Source organism: Haliotis rufescens, unplaced genomic scaffold (genome assembly GCF_023055435.1).
Source record: "Haliotis rufescens isolate VD_foot unplaced genomic scaffold, xgHalRufe1.0.p SCAF_6, whole genome shotgun sequence".
Lineage (NCBI taxonomy): Eukaryota > Metazoa > Mollusca > Gastropoda > Lepetellida > Haliotidae > Haliotis > Haliotis rufescens.
The window spans coordinates 21,811,796-21,831,217 of record NW_025964334.1 but is presented as its reverse complement, the minus strand read 5'-3'; the positions used below and the strand labels follow the sequence as shown (position 1 = coordinate 21,831,217).

The window sequence follows — 19,422 nt, the reverse complement described above, 5'->3', positions numbered from 1 at the left end:
CAATCAATATCCAGTTAATTATATTCATTAAAATCTCTATATTCATGATTGAATCTTTAAATTAAACTACATTTCTTTGACGATAACGTCACTTGGAGACTGCGAACCAGAGAACCGTGCCCCAGGCACTGACAAGACGCAATCAGGCCCTATTTATTTTTTAAAGTATTTATATCAACGATCGAAAGTTACACTTCACTGACATATATAATAATCAATACCTAGTTAGTTATATTCATTAAAATCACTATATTCATGATTGAATCAATAAATTAAACAAATTTTCTTTATAGGTGGACCCGTGAAGATTCGGGATAGAATAGGTCTTCAGCAACCCATGCTTGCCGTGAAAGGCGACTATGCTTGTCGTAAAAGGTGACTAACGGGATCGGATGGTCAGGCTCGCTGTCTTTGTTGATGCATGTCACCTATCCCAAATGCGTGGATCGATGCTCATGATGTTAATCACTGGATTGTCTGGCCCAGACTCGATTATTTACCGACCGCCGTCATATAGCTGGAATATTGCTGAGTGCGGCGTTAAACAACAAACCAAACTAAACCAAACCTTTTACAGACGCCCCAAACACGGACAAGACGCCATCAGGACTAAACGGTGCGTTCCTTTCAAAACCCTGGCCGACGGGGGTGAACCAAGGTATAACCCAAGTTGACCTTGATTGACCAATGTTAGCTCATGTCAACTCATTTACGTCATAATACGGTTGACCAAGGTCTCCCTTATCGACTGAATCCTTGGGGTACTTTGGTTAGCAAATTTTCATAATCGAACGCACCTTCCAATACCGCAGGCTTGTTCGAGTGTTGGTGGTGTAAGGGAGGTAACTCCAACAATTTCAACATTCCAGACAGAGGCACTTCAAACATGTTGTTTACTGTATTCATATCAAACCAATTTGACGCAAATAAGTTTCATACATTCGTGAATACGGAATGGAATTGAAGAGTGGTCTAAAATAGGTGTGTCCGGCACACTAATTGTATAAATATAACTAGAACAATAACATCAGGACATCACATGAGCCTGTAATAGATCAGACTTCACACCTGACCGGTTTGTGAGTCTTGTTTCTCAAATCGAAAACAGTATCTATGACACAAGGCTGAACCCAATACTATGCTGGTACAAAGGCTGCTCTACTTTCTACCCACATGTTCGTTTACTTACCAATATCTGGAAGACAGACACAAACCGAACTGATCACAGAGTCACCGAGAGTGTTATTGGATCAATTAGCACTTTGATATCTTGATTTTTAACAACTAGGCTACCAAACCAATACTGTTATTGGATCAATTAGCGCTTGGATATCTTGATTTTTAACAACCTACCCAACCGAGGGTGTTATTGGATCAATTAGCTCTTGGATATCTTGATTTTTAACAACAAGGCTTCCCCACCAATACTGTTATTGGATCAATTAGCACTTGGATATCTTGATTTTTAACAACTAGGCTACCCCACCGAGTGTGTTATTGGATCAATTAGCACTTGGATATCTTGATTTTTAACAACTAGCCTACCCCACCGAGAGTGTTATTGGATCAATTAGCTCTTGGATATCTTGATTTTTAACAACTAGCCTACCCCACCGAGAGTGTTATTGGATCAATTAGATCTTGGATATCTTGATTTTTAACAACTAGGCTACCCCAACGAGAGTTTTATTGGATCAATTAGATCTTGGATATCTTCATTTTTAACAACTAGGCTACCCCACCGAGAGTGTTATTGGATCAATTAGCTCTTGGATATCTTGATTTTTAACAACTAGCCTACCCCAACGAGAGTGTTATTGGATCAATTAGATCTTGGATATCTTGATTTTTAACAACTAGCCTACCCCACCGAGAGTGTTATTTGATCAATTAGCTCTTGGATATCTTGATTTTTAACAACTAGCCTACCCCACCGAGAGTGTTATTGGATCAATTAGCTCTTGGATATCTTGATTTTTAACAACTAGGCTACCCCACCGAGAGTGTTATTGGATCAATTAGATCTTGGATATCTTGATTTTTAACAACTAGGCTACCCCACCGAGAGTGTTATTGGATCAATTAGATCTGGGATATCTTGTTTTTTGCCAACTAGGCTACCCCACCGAGAGTGTTATTGGATCAATTAGATCTTGGATATCTTGATTTTTAACAACTAGGCTACCCCACCGAGAGTGTTATTGGATCAATTAGATCTTGGATATCTTGATTTTTAACAACTAGGCTACCCCACCGAGAGTGTTATTTGATCAATTAGCACTTGGATATCTTGATTTTTAACAACTAGCTACCCCACCGAGACTGTTTTTGGATCAATTAGCTCTTGTAACCTGATGTACGTTAGTAGTCGCCATTTTTTATCTGAAAGTTGGCATGATATATGAAAGGCATTGGCGTATCAGTCTCATCAAATAGGTTTCAGATTCAGGTACAGTTAGCCAAAGAGAGCACATACATGTCTATATAGTTCCAACAGAGGCCATTCTGGATGTACAAGTGATTTGGAGGAAGGGTAATTTTTTTCAAAGACAGGCAAGTTTGCCTTCACATTAGGAGTAAATTACTTTGTAAGGTAACCCCTTCCTTTGAAGTAGAATACATTGAAGTGGTGACTCCTAAATGTTCGTTTCTCAGATATGATTGCAATTCTTCAATCAATCAACCTTTATTTACAAATATGCTGAAAGGCTACATGCCCATTGTACATATTGCATTGGAAGTGTAATATACATATGATCAACTAATCCTTGATATGCATTTTCTATAATTCATTGCATGAAATACATGTGATGTCACATTTTACATGTTGCCATTTCCGAAGCAAATAAACTTGACAATATTTGGTGGTTTGTACATATAAGGAGATAAATATTCAATACGCAAATGATCACATATATATATTACTTGACACACAACGAAAAGATCATACTCATCTCGTACTTCCTGCTTATTGGATATTTTACAAACTCTGTATTCTTTTAACATTTGTGTGTTTGTTCCCTGTTCAAAGTTAAGATTAGGCGGTGAGCATCTTATTAGAGAAAAAAAGATATTCTATTTTGGCAAAAGAGGTGTCAAAAGGTATTCTTCAGTTATACATTGATTTGTAATCATTACATTAAATTTTACCAAGTTCAAAAATAGTTTTCTTAACAGATGCGACCCAATTTAGGCTTCCAGAGCTATCATACAATGACATCATTTCATAACATTTTCTTGGATATCTATAAGAAGGTATATATTAATTTTACCAAATGCCTTGGAACTTAATCCTGTGCATATGTAAACAATGTAACTTTACCACATTCACCATACACTTAACAGATGTTGAAGGTATGTTTTGTAGAGGCTACGGTATTGAGGCTACGAGATGAGGACACTATTATTAATTACATGTACAAGTATATTATTTATTTATTTTTTGAAAGTGTTACTTTGACCTACATGTAAAAATATTCAAGCTTATTTGTTTGAACACAATCCATCAAGCGTGAACTCAATGTAAACTGTAATAATTTTTATCACCGATTTTAATTGCACCTGATTTTTTTATGTTGCTTCTCCTTATGTTTATAAAAAATATGTTTGTCATATTCTTTCAGTCTTGTGTAAACAGTGACGCCAGGTTGGCCTCCATCATTCACATATGCTGAATCACTTAACTTGGCATACGTGATTTCTAATCTCACATTTCTGAAGAAACACCTCATGTGAAACATCTCATTGTTTTAGTTGGAAAGTGAACAGCTGCCCAAGTGAAATTATTTCATTAACATCATTATTTTGTTATCCATTTTAATTCAAAATTACAAAACACTGACGAAACATCAATATACCGTATCCCCCATACCGCAGGTAAGTTCGGGCGTGAGACAGGGTGTAAGGGAGGTAACTCCAGCATGCACAATTGTCAAGATCGATGGAACTTTAAATAGGTTGTTTACTGCATTTATATCCAATCAATTTGACCTAAATAAGTGTTATAACAATTGTGAGTAAGGAATGAAATATAAGGAATGTCTCAAATCGGCGTGCGGTGCACAGTAATTGTATGACTATACGATAACAGTGGCGACGACAGCAGGACATCACATAAGCCGATAATAGGTCAGACGGAACATACGAGCGGCCTATGAATATTGCACCTAAAATGAACAATACCTAACACACGGCTAAACCCAGTACTATGATGATATAATTGATCCTCTACTTCCTACCCACATGTTCGTTTACTTACCAATATCTGGAAAACAGACACGAACCGAACTGTTTACTGAGTTACCGCTGAGAATGTACAGGTCTGTGTGTGGGTCACGTGATCTACTTTCGGTTCAAGTGTACAGGTGAATGGTGAGTGGAAAGTTTATTGTGTCTAATAATAATTATGTGTAATATGACTAATGTGTCTAATTTTGAAAAATGTATCGTTCCTACGATGGCCCATAAGAGACATGGAGTCTGTTTTTCAATTATTTGATATTTCACTTACTTTTATCGTAACCTTTTGCAAATCAACACAATTTGTCATATGAATATGTGATAAATCATGTATAAATACAAACGAAAACATGTAAAATATACTTTCAAGTAGCTATTTAATCGGTGATATGTGAAGCGAAAATGTCAAAAACTAAAATGAAAATGTCAAAAACAAAAACAAAAACGGATATGTACGGTGACCCATAAGAGAATATTTTGATATTTCACTTACTGTTATCGTAACCTTTTGCAAATTAACACGATTTGTCATACAAATAATTGATAAATCATGTATAAAGAAGATGGAAATACAGAAACTATTTCCACCGCGGTGGAAATATCATCACTGCGGTGGAAATATTATCACCATGGTGGGAATACTATCACCGCGTTGGAAATAGTTTTCTATATTTTCCTTTTAGTTTTCGACATTTTCGCTTCACTTTTCAGCGATTCAATATCTTCTTTATACATGATTTATCACATATTTGCATGACAAATCGTGTTAATTTGCAAAAGATTACGATAACAGTAAGTGAAATATCAAAACATTGAAAAACAGACTCCATGTCCCTTATGTGCCACCGTACTTATGAGCCAACGTCCGTTCCCATAGTTCAGTACTTGCAAAATGCTGCCTTAGCGGGAGAACAAAATCAAACATGGAGCGCGGTTCTTATTTTCACAACAACTTCAGCAATAAAACCATCATGGTACGAAGCCTGACCACCCCGTACTGATTGTATGAGTGTTATCTGTACACGTGCATTTGACATTTGTCGTAGGATAGGAGTATGAGTGAGTGAGTTAAGATTTATAGTCACATGTAGGGTAGGATGGTTTAATTTTCATTGATTTTGTGTGGTTTGTTAGTCATTTCCAGTATGATGTGGAATGGTTTGTAGAGACTGCGATATAGGCGAGACGAGGACACTACTATTCATTACGTGTATAGGGATCCGTGAAGATAAGGGGTAGAATAAGTCTTCAGCAACCCATGCTTGTCGTAAGAGGCGACTAACGGGATCGGTTGGTCAGGTTCGCTGCATTGGTTGATGCATGTCATCGTATCCTAATTGTGTGGATTGGTGCTTATGGTGTCAATCACTGGATTGTCTGGTCCAGACTCGATTATTTACAGACCGCCGTCACATAGCTGGAATATTGCAGAGAGCGGCGTTAAACAACAAACAAACGTGTATAAGGCGAGATGAAGACAGTACTATTCATTACGTGTATAAGGCTAGATGAGGACATTACCTTTCATACAGCTGGGGTATTGCTGAATGCGGCGTTAAACAAAAAAAAATTAAAATCTTGTTTCAGTGATTCTAACCATTCGATGTCGCGGTCGCGTGACGTTAGTCGATGTCACGGTTCTACTGTTTTTTTTTCTAAATTTGACTTTCCGATCCAAAACCAGCTCGTATGACATCCACTCTATTTCTTTGCTTGAATTAAATTATAGTGACGTGATGACTCCTTAATACTAGTATTCGTTTTTTACTCCACTATCCCATATGACTTAAGAAAAAACTTCATTCCTTGATCCCTGGGGCTTCTGTTACAAATCATTCGTGACCATAGATACAGTTACATATCTATCGTCAGAGGTTCAGGGAAATTTGTCAAAGATGAATTCGAATGCCATCTGAAGTTTACTGAAAAAAACCAATATGTGAAATGCTGGACTTCCTCATTGATAACATCTATATAAAAATTTGGGGGTAAGACATTTAGGCAAAAAGTAGGCATATCCATGGGCACCCTTTGTGATCCCTTTCTTGCTGATCGGCATCTTTATGCATATGAATCGGACTTTCTGCTCGAAGTCAAACAAGGTAATTTAGCCAAGAAGTTTAACTTGAGCGTCAGGTATGTCGATGACCTGATATCGTTCAATTACCAATTCCCTTCCACAGACTTACCCACCTGAACTAGAAATAAAGGAGACCAGTGAGACCACCTCATCTGTTTCATATTTAGATCTAGGCATAAATATTATATAATAGTCAACTTTCCCTTTATGTCAAGCAATATCCTGCAGCCTCAGCCCTTTGTGTCCAGAAATGTTGTTTGATCAGAGTGACAACATTCAAGGCTTTCAAAATGTTATAAAGTAGACATGTGGAAGACATTTCCAAATTTGACGCATCGGTTTCAAGAATGATGTCCGATGCAATTCCCTATTTTGACACGTACCATATTGTCCCAACAATTGACTTGCCTTTGCATCTGGGTGGAACCGACATAGGCTCACCTTTTCGCGAACACCTGGTTTCAACACTGTTGGATAGTGATTCATGGACGCATGCTCATGAAAGAGTCGGAATCGTAAATCGACTCTGCTTTTGCAGTATGTCACTTTTATTCAGATATAATAGCATCTGTTATGCACAGGGTGTAAGAGGGAATGTTTTGTGGAGACTACTGCTAATTACATGTATATTATTGATTTATTCTTCAAAATGTTACTTCGGCCTATATTCAATTTAACCATGACCTATGTACAAAGTGCTATAACTTTAATCACTGATACAAATAGGATATAAATAGGACATAATGGACGTATACGGTTCCACTTAATTCTTAATGTTTCTTCTCAATGTACTTTGCACAAATATGTTCCGTCATATCTCCCGACTATAAGTAAACAGTGACGCCAGCTTGGCCTATACGATCACATGTGGAAAAGCACTTAACTTGGAAGATGATTTCTAATCTTTTCACTTTTCTGCAGAAACAACTGATGTGAAACATTGTTATTTTTGAATTTGGAAAGTGTGCAGCTTCTCAAGTGACATTATTTCATTACCGTCATTATATTGTTATTCACTCAGTATCCAGAATTACTATTTACTGACAAAACGTCATCAGATCGCGACACAAATACTGCAGTCTGATTCAGGTTTTGGACGTGGTGCGAGGGAGATGTAAGCCTCTGCATGTACAATATTCTAGATAGAGACAATTCGAAATAGGTTGTAAGTGAGATAACGAAAATGCTTAACACAATTACGATTATTTTAATGACACTTATAAAAGAAAAAATATATATAAGGAATTGTCCCCTGGATGTTACTGTTCATGCAACACGGAAGAGGAGAGATGGAATCTGCCCTTTGGCGACGTTAGTGCAATTGTTGCTGTGTTTTGAGTCCCTGAAGGTAAAACGCACACCGTCAGCACATAAAATCTCTCTCTTTCTATTTTCTCCTTGCCACGTAGCCCTGCCTTGTATCAGCACTGCCAGAGTATACCATACTCCCGCTGTCATAGCAACAGGCTTCTCAAACATCACATCAAACACTTGACTGTTGACTTTGTACTCAGTTTTATCTTGAATCCTACACTGGAGAACATCTTCCTCGTTCCCAAAGTAGGTGGTGACAAAGTAGGTAGAGGGTGTAGTCGCAAAGGCAGGCCCATACAGGCTGTATCCACAGAGCATTAGGTTTCGGTCACTTTGGAAGGAAATGGCATCATGAGCATCACTCGAAACACCCCAGCCTACACACTGTGTTGAAAACCTAGTTATGGAATGTGCGGTTCCTTGTTTTCTCTGCTTAGTGTTGAAGGGTTTCACATCATTGTCAGGGCATACACAATATTCCAAGATGCTGAGGCGCTCTGGTTCAGTCAAAAGACCGCTAGCTTTAACTTCCTTAACAATAAACATTTGCTTTAAAAGAGGAAATCTGACTTTAAAAAAAGTCTCTCCAAGAACCGTTCGCTTTGTCTCAGGAGTTACCTCCCTTCCCTGACGTCTGCACTCTGCCTCTGCCCAGCGGTTAACGGCGCTAAAGATGACGTGCTCCTCGGCTAACAAATCATCTGACTCCACAATCTTCTGCAACAACACTTGGCTCAGTGTCAGGAAACCAGATGACTGTAGTGACCTCTCACCTGTATCTTTAATCAAGGTCAAGGCCTTCTGAAACAACTGGCTTTGATCAAAACGATGAGCAGCATCTAGAATCACACAGGCGTTGTCAACGTTGAGGTGTTTCTCCAGGATCTCCAGACATTGTGATTCTAAGGCGGTGATAGCATATTTTCTGGAGGCGTACAGTAAAGCTGTTACGTTGTCAGCATCAACAGTTGTGTTGTCTGTGTAAAGGTATCTGAAGAAGGAGAGGACTACAAATTATTTTGCTACCAAATGATGCAGTATTTGAAAAAAGATAATACTACCGCTCAACATTAAATGTATTTAAGATCAGTTAACATTTACATGCCCGAATTTTTTATTTCATGGTTGACATATGTTGTCGTTGGAGTTGTATGTGAATTTAATGCTGCTTTGGAGAGGTTTTCAACAATCATTACGTCTCTCATTTTAGAACGAGGTCTGACATGCCTAATTAACTGATCAAGGTATTAGACAGTTTTCACTTAGGTTAAATCCGTGAGTATGGAATCTGTTTAGGAGACTGGTCATTCTCTTGTGTTGAAGTTTTATATATTTTCAATATCCCCACTTGAGCATGACATGTACCCAACATGTAGCCCTACAGCGCTGGTATAAGATGGCTTTAGACTTTAAATTCTCAACAGACGCCTTCTTTAAAAGAGCCGCGCTGGTAAAAGGCCGAAAACAAGGACCAATGCCTACATCAGCTGGACCGACAGCCTGCACTCAGTATTCTCTCTGGGGTATGATGGTCATCATTATCACAGAACTATAAAAACTGTTTGTTTGTGAGTACAGTGTTACTATTATTGTTTTCTAAATAATGTTCTGTTCTGTAATAGTGTAATGATCAATACTTACAAGAGAAACTGTCTGAAATCCTTAGGCTCTATTTCCGGAACATTGACTTCCGACGTCTCCGCCAGGGGGCCGGTAAACATGGCGTGGAACACACAACTTCTGCTGATGAGCACGTAGCGATGGGCCTTGATCACGTGACCTGTACTTCCAACTCGAAATGTGACGTCACAAAGCTCTTCCGCATCGAACATGCGTAAATTACATTGAGCGAGGGTCTTCCCCGCTTGCCAGTTGTCAACAAACCCTGACGCACTTTCAGCTTGTTGTACGTTCACAGCCGCCATTTTATCTGAAAGTGTGCATGACATAATAAAGAAATTGAACAAATAGTTTTCAGATCCAGGTACAGTTACCCAACGAAAGCTCATGCATGTATCCCCACGTAACATGTTTTTGAGCCTCAAATCTTTACGAGTTCTTTAATAATACGCTACCATGCGCCTCATGACGTAATCAAGATAGACGCTTCAAAGCTCACTGCATTCGTCATCACTCGCCCCTTTCCGATACCTGCAAGAGTGAGTAAATGAGTGAGTTGGGTTTAACGCCGCTTTTAACATTATTCCAGTTATATCACGGCGTGTCAGCTTAATGTGGGAGGAAAGCCCGAAGTGATGCAGGTCTCAGACGTTTACTACTTCGGTGAAACCCACGAGCACGGGTATGGTGCTGACAAACCTAGAAACATAATCGGGGCGAACTGGGATTCGAACCCATTATCATAGGTTTCTGGCGTGCCCAAGGGACGCATCTCTGCACAGCGAATCGCTGCGCCTTAGACGACTGGGCCCCCACCGTGCCCCCACATTGATAACAACAACTAAATATCTATAAAAGCAATGGAAATTGTTATGCGACGTTAAGTATTTAGTTTGGAATTGAATACAAGCGCAGGTATCGAAAAAAAGCATGTCTGGCATTATAAAAATGTAGTTAGGCGTCTTTTAAGAACCAACACAATGAATAGGCGGGATTATGTATCACAGAAAGCGATTAGCACATGGATAAAATGAGACAAATGTAGGTGGTAGCATACAATAGACATTATGAAAGATTCCAACACCCTTCAAACAAAAAGATCCGATTTACTAAAACTTTTTGAATCAAACCTTTTACAAGGGCTGTATAAAACATACTCGTGCATCCTATCACATAAGAACTATCACTGATGCACAAAACAGCACATATGTAGTGTGCATATCAGTTAACTTAATGTTCTTTGTCATGTTATTTGTTCAGTGTATAATGGGATTTATATTACAAATGAAAGTGAAACTATGTTCTAGGCACTCACTCGGACAGACAGGGATAGAACAGGGTCTGTTGCTTGTTTCTTGTAATGGTTCAGTACAATCTGCTCCACCATTCGTTGGTGGGGGGTTAGTGCATTGTCGCCGACGAATAGAAAATCCAGTGACACCCACACCACATGTCAGGGAACATGCAGGGGGGGACCAGTCTCCCCAAGGTGTTACCCCACCATTGACAGAAGAGTACGAAAAGCAATACAGTTCGAGTTTAAAGCAAGGAAAATAGGACACATTTTCGTAAGGTGAATTATTCGTTTATAAGAATTTCATTTTAGAATCCTGCATTCCAGTTGAAGCACCAGAGATATAAAATCTAAGTTAAACAAATGATTTTGCTCATTACGAAGACATTAATACACACTTCAGCACCTTTGCGAATGCGACAGTAAGGCAATTTTATAGTATGGATTTCGACTTTATGCACGTTGCAAAATACTTTTTTGACGTATACATGCACAGTTAAACATACACGTTTCTACAGAAGTCTCCATTAACAACGAATAAAACTGTATTCTGAAATTTTGTAACATTACCTACTGCGGCCTCATGCCTAGCGCGTCAGAAGCCTCGTGTAAACTACGGTTAAAACGAACTCAAAGGGGCCACTAATTTTAGTTCGCTATAACCGTTGTTCGTTCTACATATACAGCAAATGGCCGGAACTGGTGCTTTAAATTGCATTTGAAATATATATAATCTATGGGGAAATATATGTGAACCATTACACAACGAGTTGACAATGGTTTTAGGTATGCCCGTTTGCGCTAAGACGCAACCCGGTCGCAAAAATGGCCATGAGAGGGGCACGAGTCGCCATTCGGCTTGTCCCTGAATAACACGAGTTGGTCACGAATGAGCTCACTGAAGACATCAAGGAGTTCACCACTTGTTGAAATTATGTTACAAATTAAGCTACACGAGGTAAGATATTCAATAAGTGAGTGAGTGAGTGTGTATTGTTTTACGCCGCTTTTAACAATATTCCAGCAATATCACGACGGGGGACACCAGAAATGGGCTTCACACATTGTACCTATGTCGGGGATCGAACCCGGATCTTTAGTACTTGTATAATTGCATAATGACAATATTTCTACTTAAGTGTCTCATAGGCCATGTTGGCCAGACAATGTACATTAATACATGTAGGTGTGATATGTAGTATTATTTGTATTTACGTCGTGTGACAAGATGATTAAATAATCTTCTTCCTCTAATCCTTCACACTTCTGCACAAACACTTGATGTGAAACAAATCGTTGGAAAAATTAGAAGCTGTTTAAGTGGACCTTTTTCATAATTTCATTAACATTATCATTTTGTTTTCCATTTATAAACTAGTGTCCAAAAGAAACGATACCACCTGTTTGCAACGACATAAAAGAAAAACTAAACAATGCAGAAGTTTAGGATTGGTGTTATGCTTTTGAGAAATCCTTTCACAACATCTGTACAAAAATTTCATTTCAATAAAATCTGTACAACCAATATGACAAGCCTTTAAAGATGGGTGGGGTCGAAAAAAGAACATTTCGTTAGAGCACTGATCACAGAAACAACGGGAAATGTCACACCACACGTCTCAAAGTCAAGTCAGTAGCGGGTATGTCCACCGTGAGCATCAATACATGCCAGAACACGCCTACGGACTGATGACGTCAAACGTCTGATGACGTTTGGAGTGATGCGTTGCCATTCCTCGAGGAGACATCGTTCCAAGTCCTGGACGTTGACTGGAGGCACACGGCGACGTCGGATTTGCCGATCGAGGTGGTCCCATACGTGCTCGATGGGATTCATGTCCGGTGAACATGCGGGCCATGGCAAAACCTGTACGTTGGCGTTGGCAAGGAAGTTCTGTGTCAATCTTGCTGTGTGTGGCCTTGCATTGTCATGTTGGAAAAGAAGTCCACGTGGCTGTTGCTGAATAAAGGGCACCACAACAGGCCGTAGGATGTCATCAAGATAACGCTGTGCATTCAGGTTTCCACGAATTACGACAAGCATCGTTTTGACGTCACCACAAATGCCACCCCAAACCATTAACCCTCCACCTCCAAACGGCCGGACCTGTTGGATACAGTTAGGCGCCAAACGTTCACCAAATCGTCGGTATACAAGCTGCCGTCCATCGTTTCTGAAGATGAGGAATCTGCTCTCATCAGAGAACATAACACGTGCCCAGTCCCGCCGTTGCCAACGTCGAACTCGCCTGGCCCAGATCAGTCTGTTGTTCCGGTGTCGAGGCGTCAGGAGCGGTCCGCGGTAGGGATGACGTGGCCGGATACCATACTGCCGTAGTCTCCTGTAGACGGTCTGTCGACTGATCCTGTGTCCCAGTGCTGTAGCCGCCGTGGACGTCGCTGTTACGGTGCGGTTCCTCAGGTGTAATACTCGGATGTAACGATCTTCACGGGGCGTGGTTACTCGTGGTCTTCCACTCCTGGGCCTGTCTGACGTCTGACCTGTCTGACGTAACCGCTGCATCAACCTGGTGATAGTGATGCGTGCGCAGCCCAACCTTCTGGCGACGTTGACGTGTGACGCGCCTTGTTGGACCATTCCAACGGCTCTCTCTCTCTCGATGGCTGTCAAACGTGGCATATCTTGTGTTCTTTTTGTTGCTGTGATATCAACGTGTCTGATCAGCCGTTTTATACAGTTTTTCTGCACGTGCAGAACATACTAGAGAGGGAAATGTCACTTTCACGAAATTTACGTTTTTTCCCGGAAGTGATCACGTGTTCCCGGTATTTTTTATCGACTATGCTGTGTTTGGGATGTGCAATACGAATTGGCATGTTTTCATACTTGACAATTCACTTAGTAAAAAACAATTTTGAAAGTAAATTGGTATCGTTTCTTTTGGACACTAGTTTATTACACAATTAGAATGTACTAGGTATGTTCGATTTTGAAATTTTTAGTCAAACTGAGTTAACCAGTGTCAATAAAGGATATCCGACTCAGAACGTATAAAATACAACCTTAGATGTAATAATGGCTGCCAGGAGACGGAGAAACCCTAAACCCTTTGCTAAAATACACAGTTTCTGAGAAGTTAACAAGTGTTTCATTTCGTGGCAAAGCTGTCATCGTATCTTTGTCTATTGAATGTGAATCGAAAGTTACATTTGCACTGACATATATACAATCAATATCCAGTTAATTATATTCATTAAAATCTCTATATTCATGATTGAATCTTTAAATTAAACTACATTTCTTTGACGATAACGTCACTTGGAGACTGCGGACCAGAGAACCGTGCCCCAGGCACTGACAAGACGCAATCAGGCCCTATTTATTTTTGAAGTATTTATATCAACAATCGAAAGTTAGATTTCACTGACATATACATGTATATAATCAATATCTAGTTAATTATATTCATTAAAATCTCTTTATTCATGATTGAATTATTAAATTAAACTACATTTCTTTGACGATAACGTCACTTGGAGACTGCAAACCAGAGAACCGTGCCCCAGGCACTGACAAGGCGCAATCAGGCCCTATTTATTTTTTAAGTATTTATATCAACAATCGAAAGTTACATTTCACTGACATATATAATAATCAATACCTAGTTAGTTATATTCATTAAAATCACTATATTCATGATTGAATCAATAAATTAAACAAATTTTCTTTATAGGTGGACCCTTGAAGATTCGGGATAAAATAGGTCTTCAGCAACCCATGCTTGCCGTGAAAGGCGACTATGCTTGTCGTAAAAGGTGACTAATGGGATCGGATGGTCAGGCTCGCTGTCTTTGTTGATGCATGTCACCTATCCCAATTGCGTGGATCGATGCTCATGATGTTAATCACTGGATTGTCTGGCCCAGACTCGATTATTTACCGACCGCCGTCATATAGCTGGAATATTGCTGAGTGCGGCGTTAAACAACAAACCAAACTAAACCAAACTCTTTACAGACGCCCCAAACACGGACAAGACGCCATCAGGACTAAACGGTGCGTTCCTTTCAAAACCCAGGCCGACGGGGGGATGAACCAAGGTATAACCCAAGTTGACCTTGGTTGACCAATGTTAGCTCATGTCAACTCATTTACGTCATAATACCGTTGACCAAGGTCTCCCTTACCGACTGAATCCTTGGGGTACTTTGGTTAGCAAATTTTCATAATCGAACGCACCTTCAAATACCGCAGGCTTGTTCGGGTGTTGGTGGTGTAAGGGAGGTAACTCCAACAATTTCAACATTCCAGACAGAGGCACTTTGAACATGTTGTTTACTGTATTCATATCAAACCAATTTGACGCACATAAGTTTCATACAACCGTGGGTACGGAATGGAATTGAAGGGTGGTCTAAAATAGGTGTGTCCGGCACACTAATTGTATAAATATAACTGGGACAATAACAACAGGACATCACATGAGCCTATAACAGATCAGACTTCACACCTGGCCGGTTTATGAGTCTTGTTCCTCATATCAACAACAGTATCTGTGACACAAGGCTGAACCCAGTACTATGTTGGTACAAAGGCTGCTCTACTTTCTACCCACATGTTCGTTTACTCACTAATATCTGGAAGACAGACACAAACCGAACTGATTACAGAGTCAACGAGAATGTTATTAAATCAATTAGCACTTGGATATCTTGACTTTTAACAACTAGGCTACCCCGCCGATACTGTTAATGGATCAAATAGCACTTGGATATCTTGATTTTTAACAACAAGCCTACCCCACCGAGAGTGTTATTGGATCAATTAGCACTTGGATATCTTGATTTTTCACAAATAGTCTACCCCACCGAGACTGTTATTGGATCAATTAGCTCTTGCAACCTGATGTACGTTAATAGTCGCATTTTTTTATCTGAAAGTTGGCATGATATATGAAAGGCAGTGGCGTATCAGTCTGATCAAATAGGTTTCAGATTCAGGTACAGTTAGCCAAAGAAAGCACATACATGTCTATATAGTTCCAACAGAGGCCATTCTGGATGTACAAGTGATTTGGAGGAAGGGTAATTTTTTTCAAAGACAGGCAAGTTTGCCTCCACATTAGGAGTAAATTACTTTGTAAGGTAACCCCTTCCTTTGAAGTAGAATACATTGAAGTGGTGACTCCTAAATGTTCGTTTCTCAGATATGATTGCAATTTTTCAATCAAACAACCTTTATTTACAAATATGCTGAAAGGCTACATGCCCATTGTACATATTGCATTGGTAGTGTAATAAACATATGATCAACTAATCCTTTGATATGCATTTTCTATAATTCATTGCATGAAATACATATGATGTCACATTTTACGTGTTGCCATTTCGGAAGCAAATAAACTTGACAATATTTGGTGGTTTGTACATATAAGGAGATAAATATTCAATACGCAAATGATCACATATACATATTACTTGACACACAACGAAAAGATCATACTCATCTCGTACTTCCTGCTTATTGGATATTTTAAGAACTCTGTATTCTTTTAACATTTGTGTGTATGTTCCCTGTTCAAAGTTAAGATTAGGCGGTGAGCATCTTATTGGAGAAAAAAGACATTCTATTTTTGGCAAAAGAGGTGTCAAAAGGTATTCTTCAGTTATACATTGATTTGTAATCATTACATTAAATTTTACCAAGTTCAAAAATAGTTTTCTTAACAGATGCGACCCAATTTAGGCTTCCAGAGCTATCATACAATGACATCATTTCATAACATTTTCTTGGATATCTATAAGAAGGTATAAAATAATTTTACCCAATGCCTTGGAACTTAATCCTGTGCATATGTAAACAATGTAACTTTACCACATTCACCATACACTTAACAGATGTTGAAGGTATGTTTTGTAGAGGCTACGGTATTGAAGCTACGAGGTGAGGACACTATTATTAATAACATGTACAAGTATATTATTTATTTATTTTTTGAAAGTGTTACTTTGACCTACATGTATAAATATTCAAGCTTATTTGTTTGAACACAATCCATCAAGCGTGAACTCAATGTAAACTGTAATAATTTTTATCACCGATTTTAATTGCAGCTGATTTTTTTATGTTGCTTCTCTTTATATTTATAAAAATATGTTTGTCATATTCTTTCAGTCTTGTGTAAACAGTGACGCCAGGTTGGCCTACATCATTCACATATGCTGAATCACTTAACTTGGCATACGTGATTTCTAATCTCACATTTCTGAAGAAACACATCATGTGAAACATCTCATTGTTTTAGTTGGAAAGTGAACAGCTGCCCAAGTGAAATTATTGCATTAACATCATTATTTTGTTATCCATTTTAATTCAGGATTACAAAACACTGACGAAACATCAATATACCGTATCCCCCATACCGCAGGTAAGTTCGGGCGTGAGACAGGGTGTAAGGGAGGTAACTCCAGCATGCACAATTGTCAAGATCGATGGAACTTTAAATAGGTTGTTTACTGCATTAAATCCAATCAATTTGACCTAAAATAAGTGTTATAACAATTGTGAGTAAGGAAAGAAATATTAGGAATGTCTCAAATCGGCGTGCGGTGCACAGTAATTGTATAACTATACGATAACAGTGACAACGACAGCAGGACATCACATAAGCCGATAATAGGTCAGACGGAACACACGAGCAGTTTATGAATATTGTACCTTAAATCAACAATACCTAACACACGGCTAAACCCAGTACTATGATTTAATAATTGATCCTCTACTTCCTACCCACATGTTCGTTTACTTACCAATTTCTGGAAAACAGACACGAACCGAACTGTTTACTGAGTTACCGCTGAGAATGTACACGTCTGTGTGTGGGTCACGTGATCTACTTTCGGTTCAGGTCTACAGGTGAATGGTGAGTGGAAAGTTTATTGTGTCTAATAATAATTATGTGTAATATGACTAATGTGTCTAATTTTGGAAAATGTATCGTTCCTACGGTGGCCCATAAGGGACATGGAATCTGTTTTTCAATTATTTGATATTTCACTTACTTTTATCGTAACCTTTTGCCATGTATATATACAAACGAAAACATGGAAAATATGCTTTTAAGTAGCTATTGAATCGGTGATATGTGAAGCGAAAATGTCAAAAACTAAAATGGAAATGTCAAAAAGAAAAACGAAAAGGTGAAAAACTAAAATAAAAATGTCAAAAACAAAAACAAAAACGAATATGTACGGTGGCTCATAAGCGAATATTTTGATATTTCACATACTGTTATCGTAACCTTTTGCAAATTAACACGATTTGTCATACAAATAATTGATAAATCATGTATAAAGAAGATGGAAATACAGAAAACTATTTCCACCGCGGTGGAAATATCATCACTGCGGTGGAAATAGTATCACCACGGTGGGAATACTATCACCGCGGTGGAAATAGTTTTCTATATTTTCCTTTTAGTTTTTGACATTTTCGCTTCACTGTTCAGCGATTCAATATCTTCTTTATACATGATTTATCACATATTTGTATGACAAATCGTGTTAATTTGCAAAAGATTACGATAACAGTAAGTGAAATATTAAAACATTGAAAAACAGACTCCATGTCCCTTATGTGCCACCGTACTTATGGGCCAACGTCCGTTCCCATAGTTCAGTACTTGCAAAATGCGGCCTTAGCGGGAGAACAAAATCAAACATGGAGCGCGGTTCTTATTTTCACAACAACTTCAGCAATAAAACCATCATGGTACGAAGCCTGGCCACCCCGTACTGATTGTATGAGTGTTATCTGTACACGTGCATTTAACATTTGTCGTAGGATAGGAGTATGAGTGAGTGAGTTAAGATTTATAGTCACATGTAGGGTAGGATGGTTTAATTTTCATTGATTTTGTGTGGTTAGTTAGTCATTTCAAGTATGATGTGGAATGGTTTGTAGAGACTGCGATAAGGCGAGACGAGGACACTACTATTCATTACGTGTATAGGGATCCGTGAAGATAAGGGGTAGAATAAGTCTTCAGCAACCCATGCATGTCGTAAGAGGCGACTAACGGGATCGGGTGGTCAGGCTCGCTGCATTGGTTGATGCATGTCATCGTATCCTAATTGTGAGGATCGATGCTCATGGTGTCAATCACTGGATTGTCTGGTCCAGACTCGATTATTTACAGACCGCCGTCACATAGCTGGAATATTGCCGAGAGGGCGTTAAACAAGAAACAAACGTGTATAAGGTGAGATGAAGACAGTACTATTCATTACGTGTATAAGGCTAGATGAGGACATTACCTTTCATACAGCTGGAGTATTGCTGGATGCGGCGTTAAACCAAAAAAAATTAAAATCTTGTTTCAGTGATTCTAACCATTCGATGTCAGGGTTCTACTGTTTTTTCTAAATTTGACTTTCCGATCCAAAACCAGCTCCTATGACCTCCACTCTACTTCTTTGCTTGAATTAAATTATAGTGACATGATTACTCCTTAATACTAGTATTCGTTTTGTACTCGAATATCCCATATGACTTCATTCCTTGATCCCTGGGGCTTCTGTTATAAATCATTCGTTACATATATCTATCGTCAGAGGTTCAGGTCAATTTGTCAAAGATGAAAGCGAATGCCATCTGAAGTTAACTGAAAACAAAACAATAAGTGAAATGCTGGACTTCCTCATTGATAACATCTATATAAAATTTGGGGGTAGACATTTAGGCAAAAAGTAGGCATACCCATGGGCACCCTTTGTGATCCCCTTCTTGCTGATAGGCATCTTTATACATATGAATCGGACTTTCTGCTCGGATTGGTAAAGTCAAAAAAGGTAATTTAGCCAAGAAGTTTAACTTGAGACTCAGGTATGTCGATGACCTGATATCGTTCAATAA

The 19,422-nt window shown here is 38.8% G+C and overlaps 2 protein-coding genes across 6 annotated transcripts in view; both read right to left on the bottom strand.

The window, feature by feature from the left end:
* LOC124150780 (BTB/POZ domain-containing protein 6-like) overlaps window positions 1-4,594 on the bottom strand; it is a 54,738-nt gene extending 50,144 nt beyond the window's left edge. Inside the window, exon 1 of one of the 4 annotated variants that reach the window (XM_046522851.2) lies at window positions 4,259-4,594. The gene's annotated coding sequence lies outside the window, so the exon portion shown is untranslated. Of the gene's footprint in view, window positions 1-1,189; window positions 1,257-4,258 lie in introns of those variants that run through there. The other 3 variants (XM_048385776.1, XM_048385777.1, XM_048385775.1) reach the window with 3 other exon arrangements.
* Window positions 4,595-7,510: 2,916 nt separating this feature from the next.
* On the bottom strand, window positions 7,511-17,737 carry LOC124127605 (BTB/POZ domain-containing protein 6-like). Of its 2 annotated transcripts, none has more exons than XM_048386614.1 (3): window positions 17,319-17,737; window positions 9,275-9,563; window positions 7,511-8,624 (listed from the first exon to the last, which is right to left on the bottom strand). In XM_048386614.1, the coding sequence occupies exons 2-3, from the start codon at window positions 9,556-9,558 to the stop codon at window positions 7,586-7,588; spliced, it is 1,323 nt and encodes a 440-aa protein (XP_048242571.1). In that variant the 5' UTR covers window positions 9,559-9,563; window positions 17,319-17,737; the 3' UTR covers window positions 7,511-7,585. The 2 variants fall into 2 exon arrangements, with proteins under 2 accessions (XP_048242571.1, XP_048242572.1); XM_048386615.1 differs by lacking the exon at window positions 17,319-17,737 and adding an exon at window positions 10,569-11,150.
* Between the last annotated feature and the right edge of the window lie 1,685 nt (window positions 17,738-19,422).

Bases quoted from the DNA above. Each gene is read 5' to 3' on its own strand.
- LOC124127605 (XM_048386614.1), bottom strand. From the start codon at position 9,558: ATGGCGGCTGTGAACGTACAACAAGCTGAAAGTGCGTCAGGGTTTGTT. The intron at 8,625-9,274 runs GTAAGTATTGAT...CTCCTTCTTCAG, and splicing joins GATTTCAGACAGTTTCTCTT to ATACCTTTACACAGACAACA.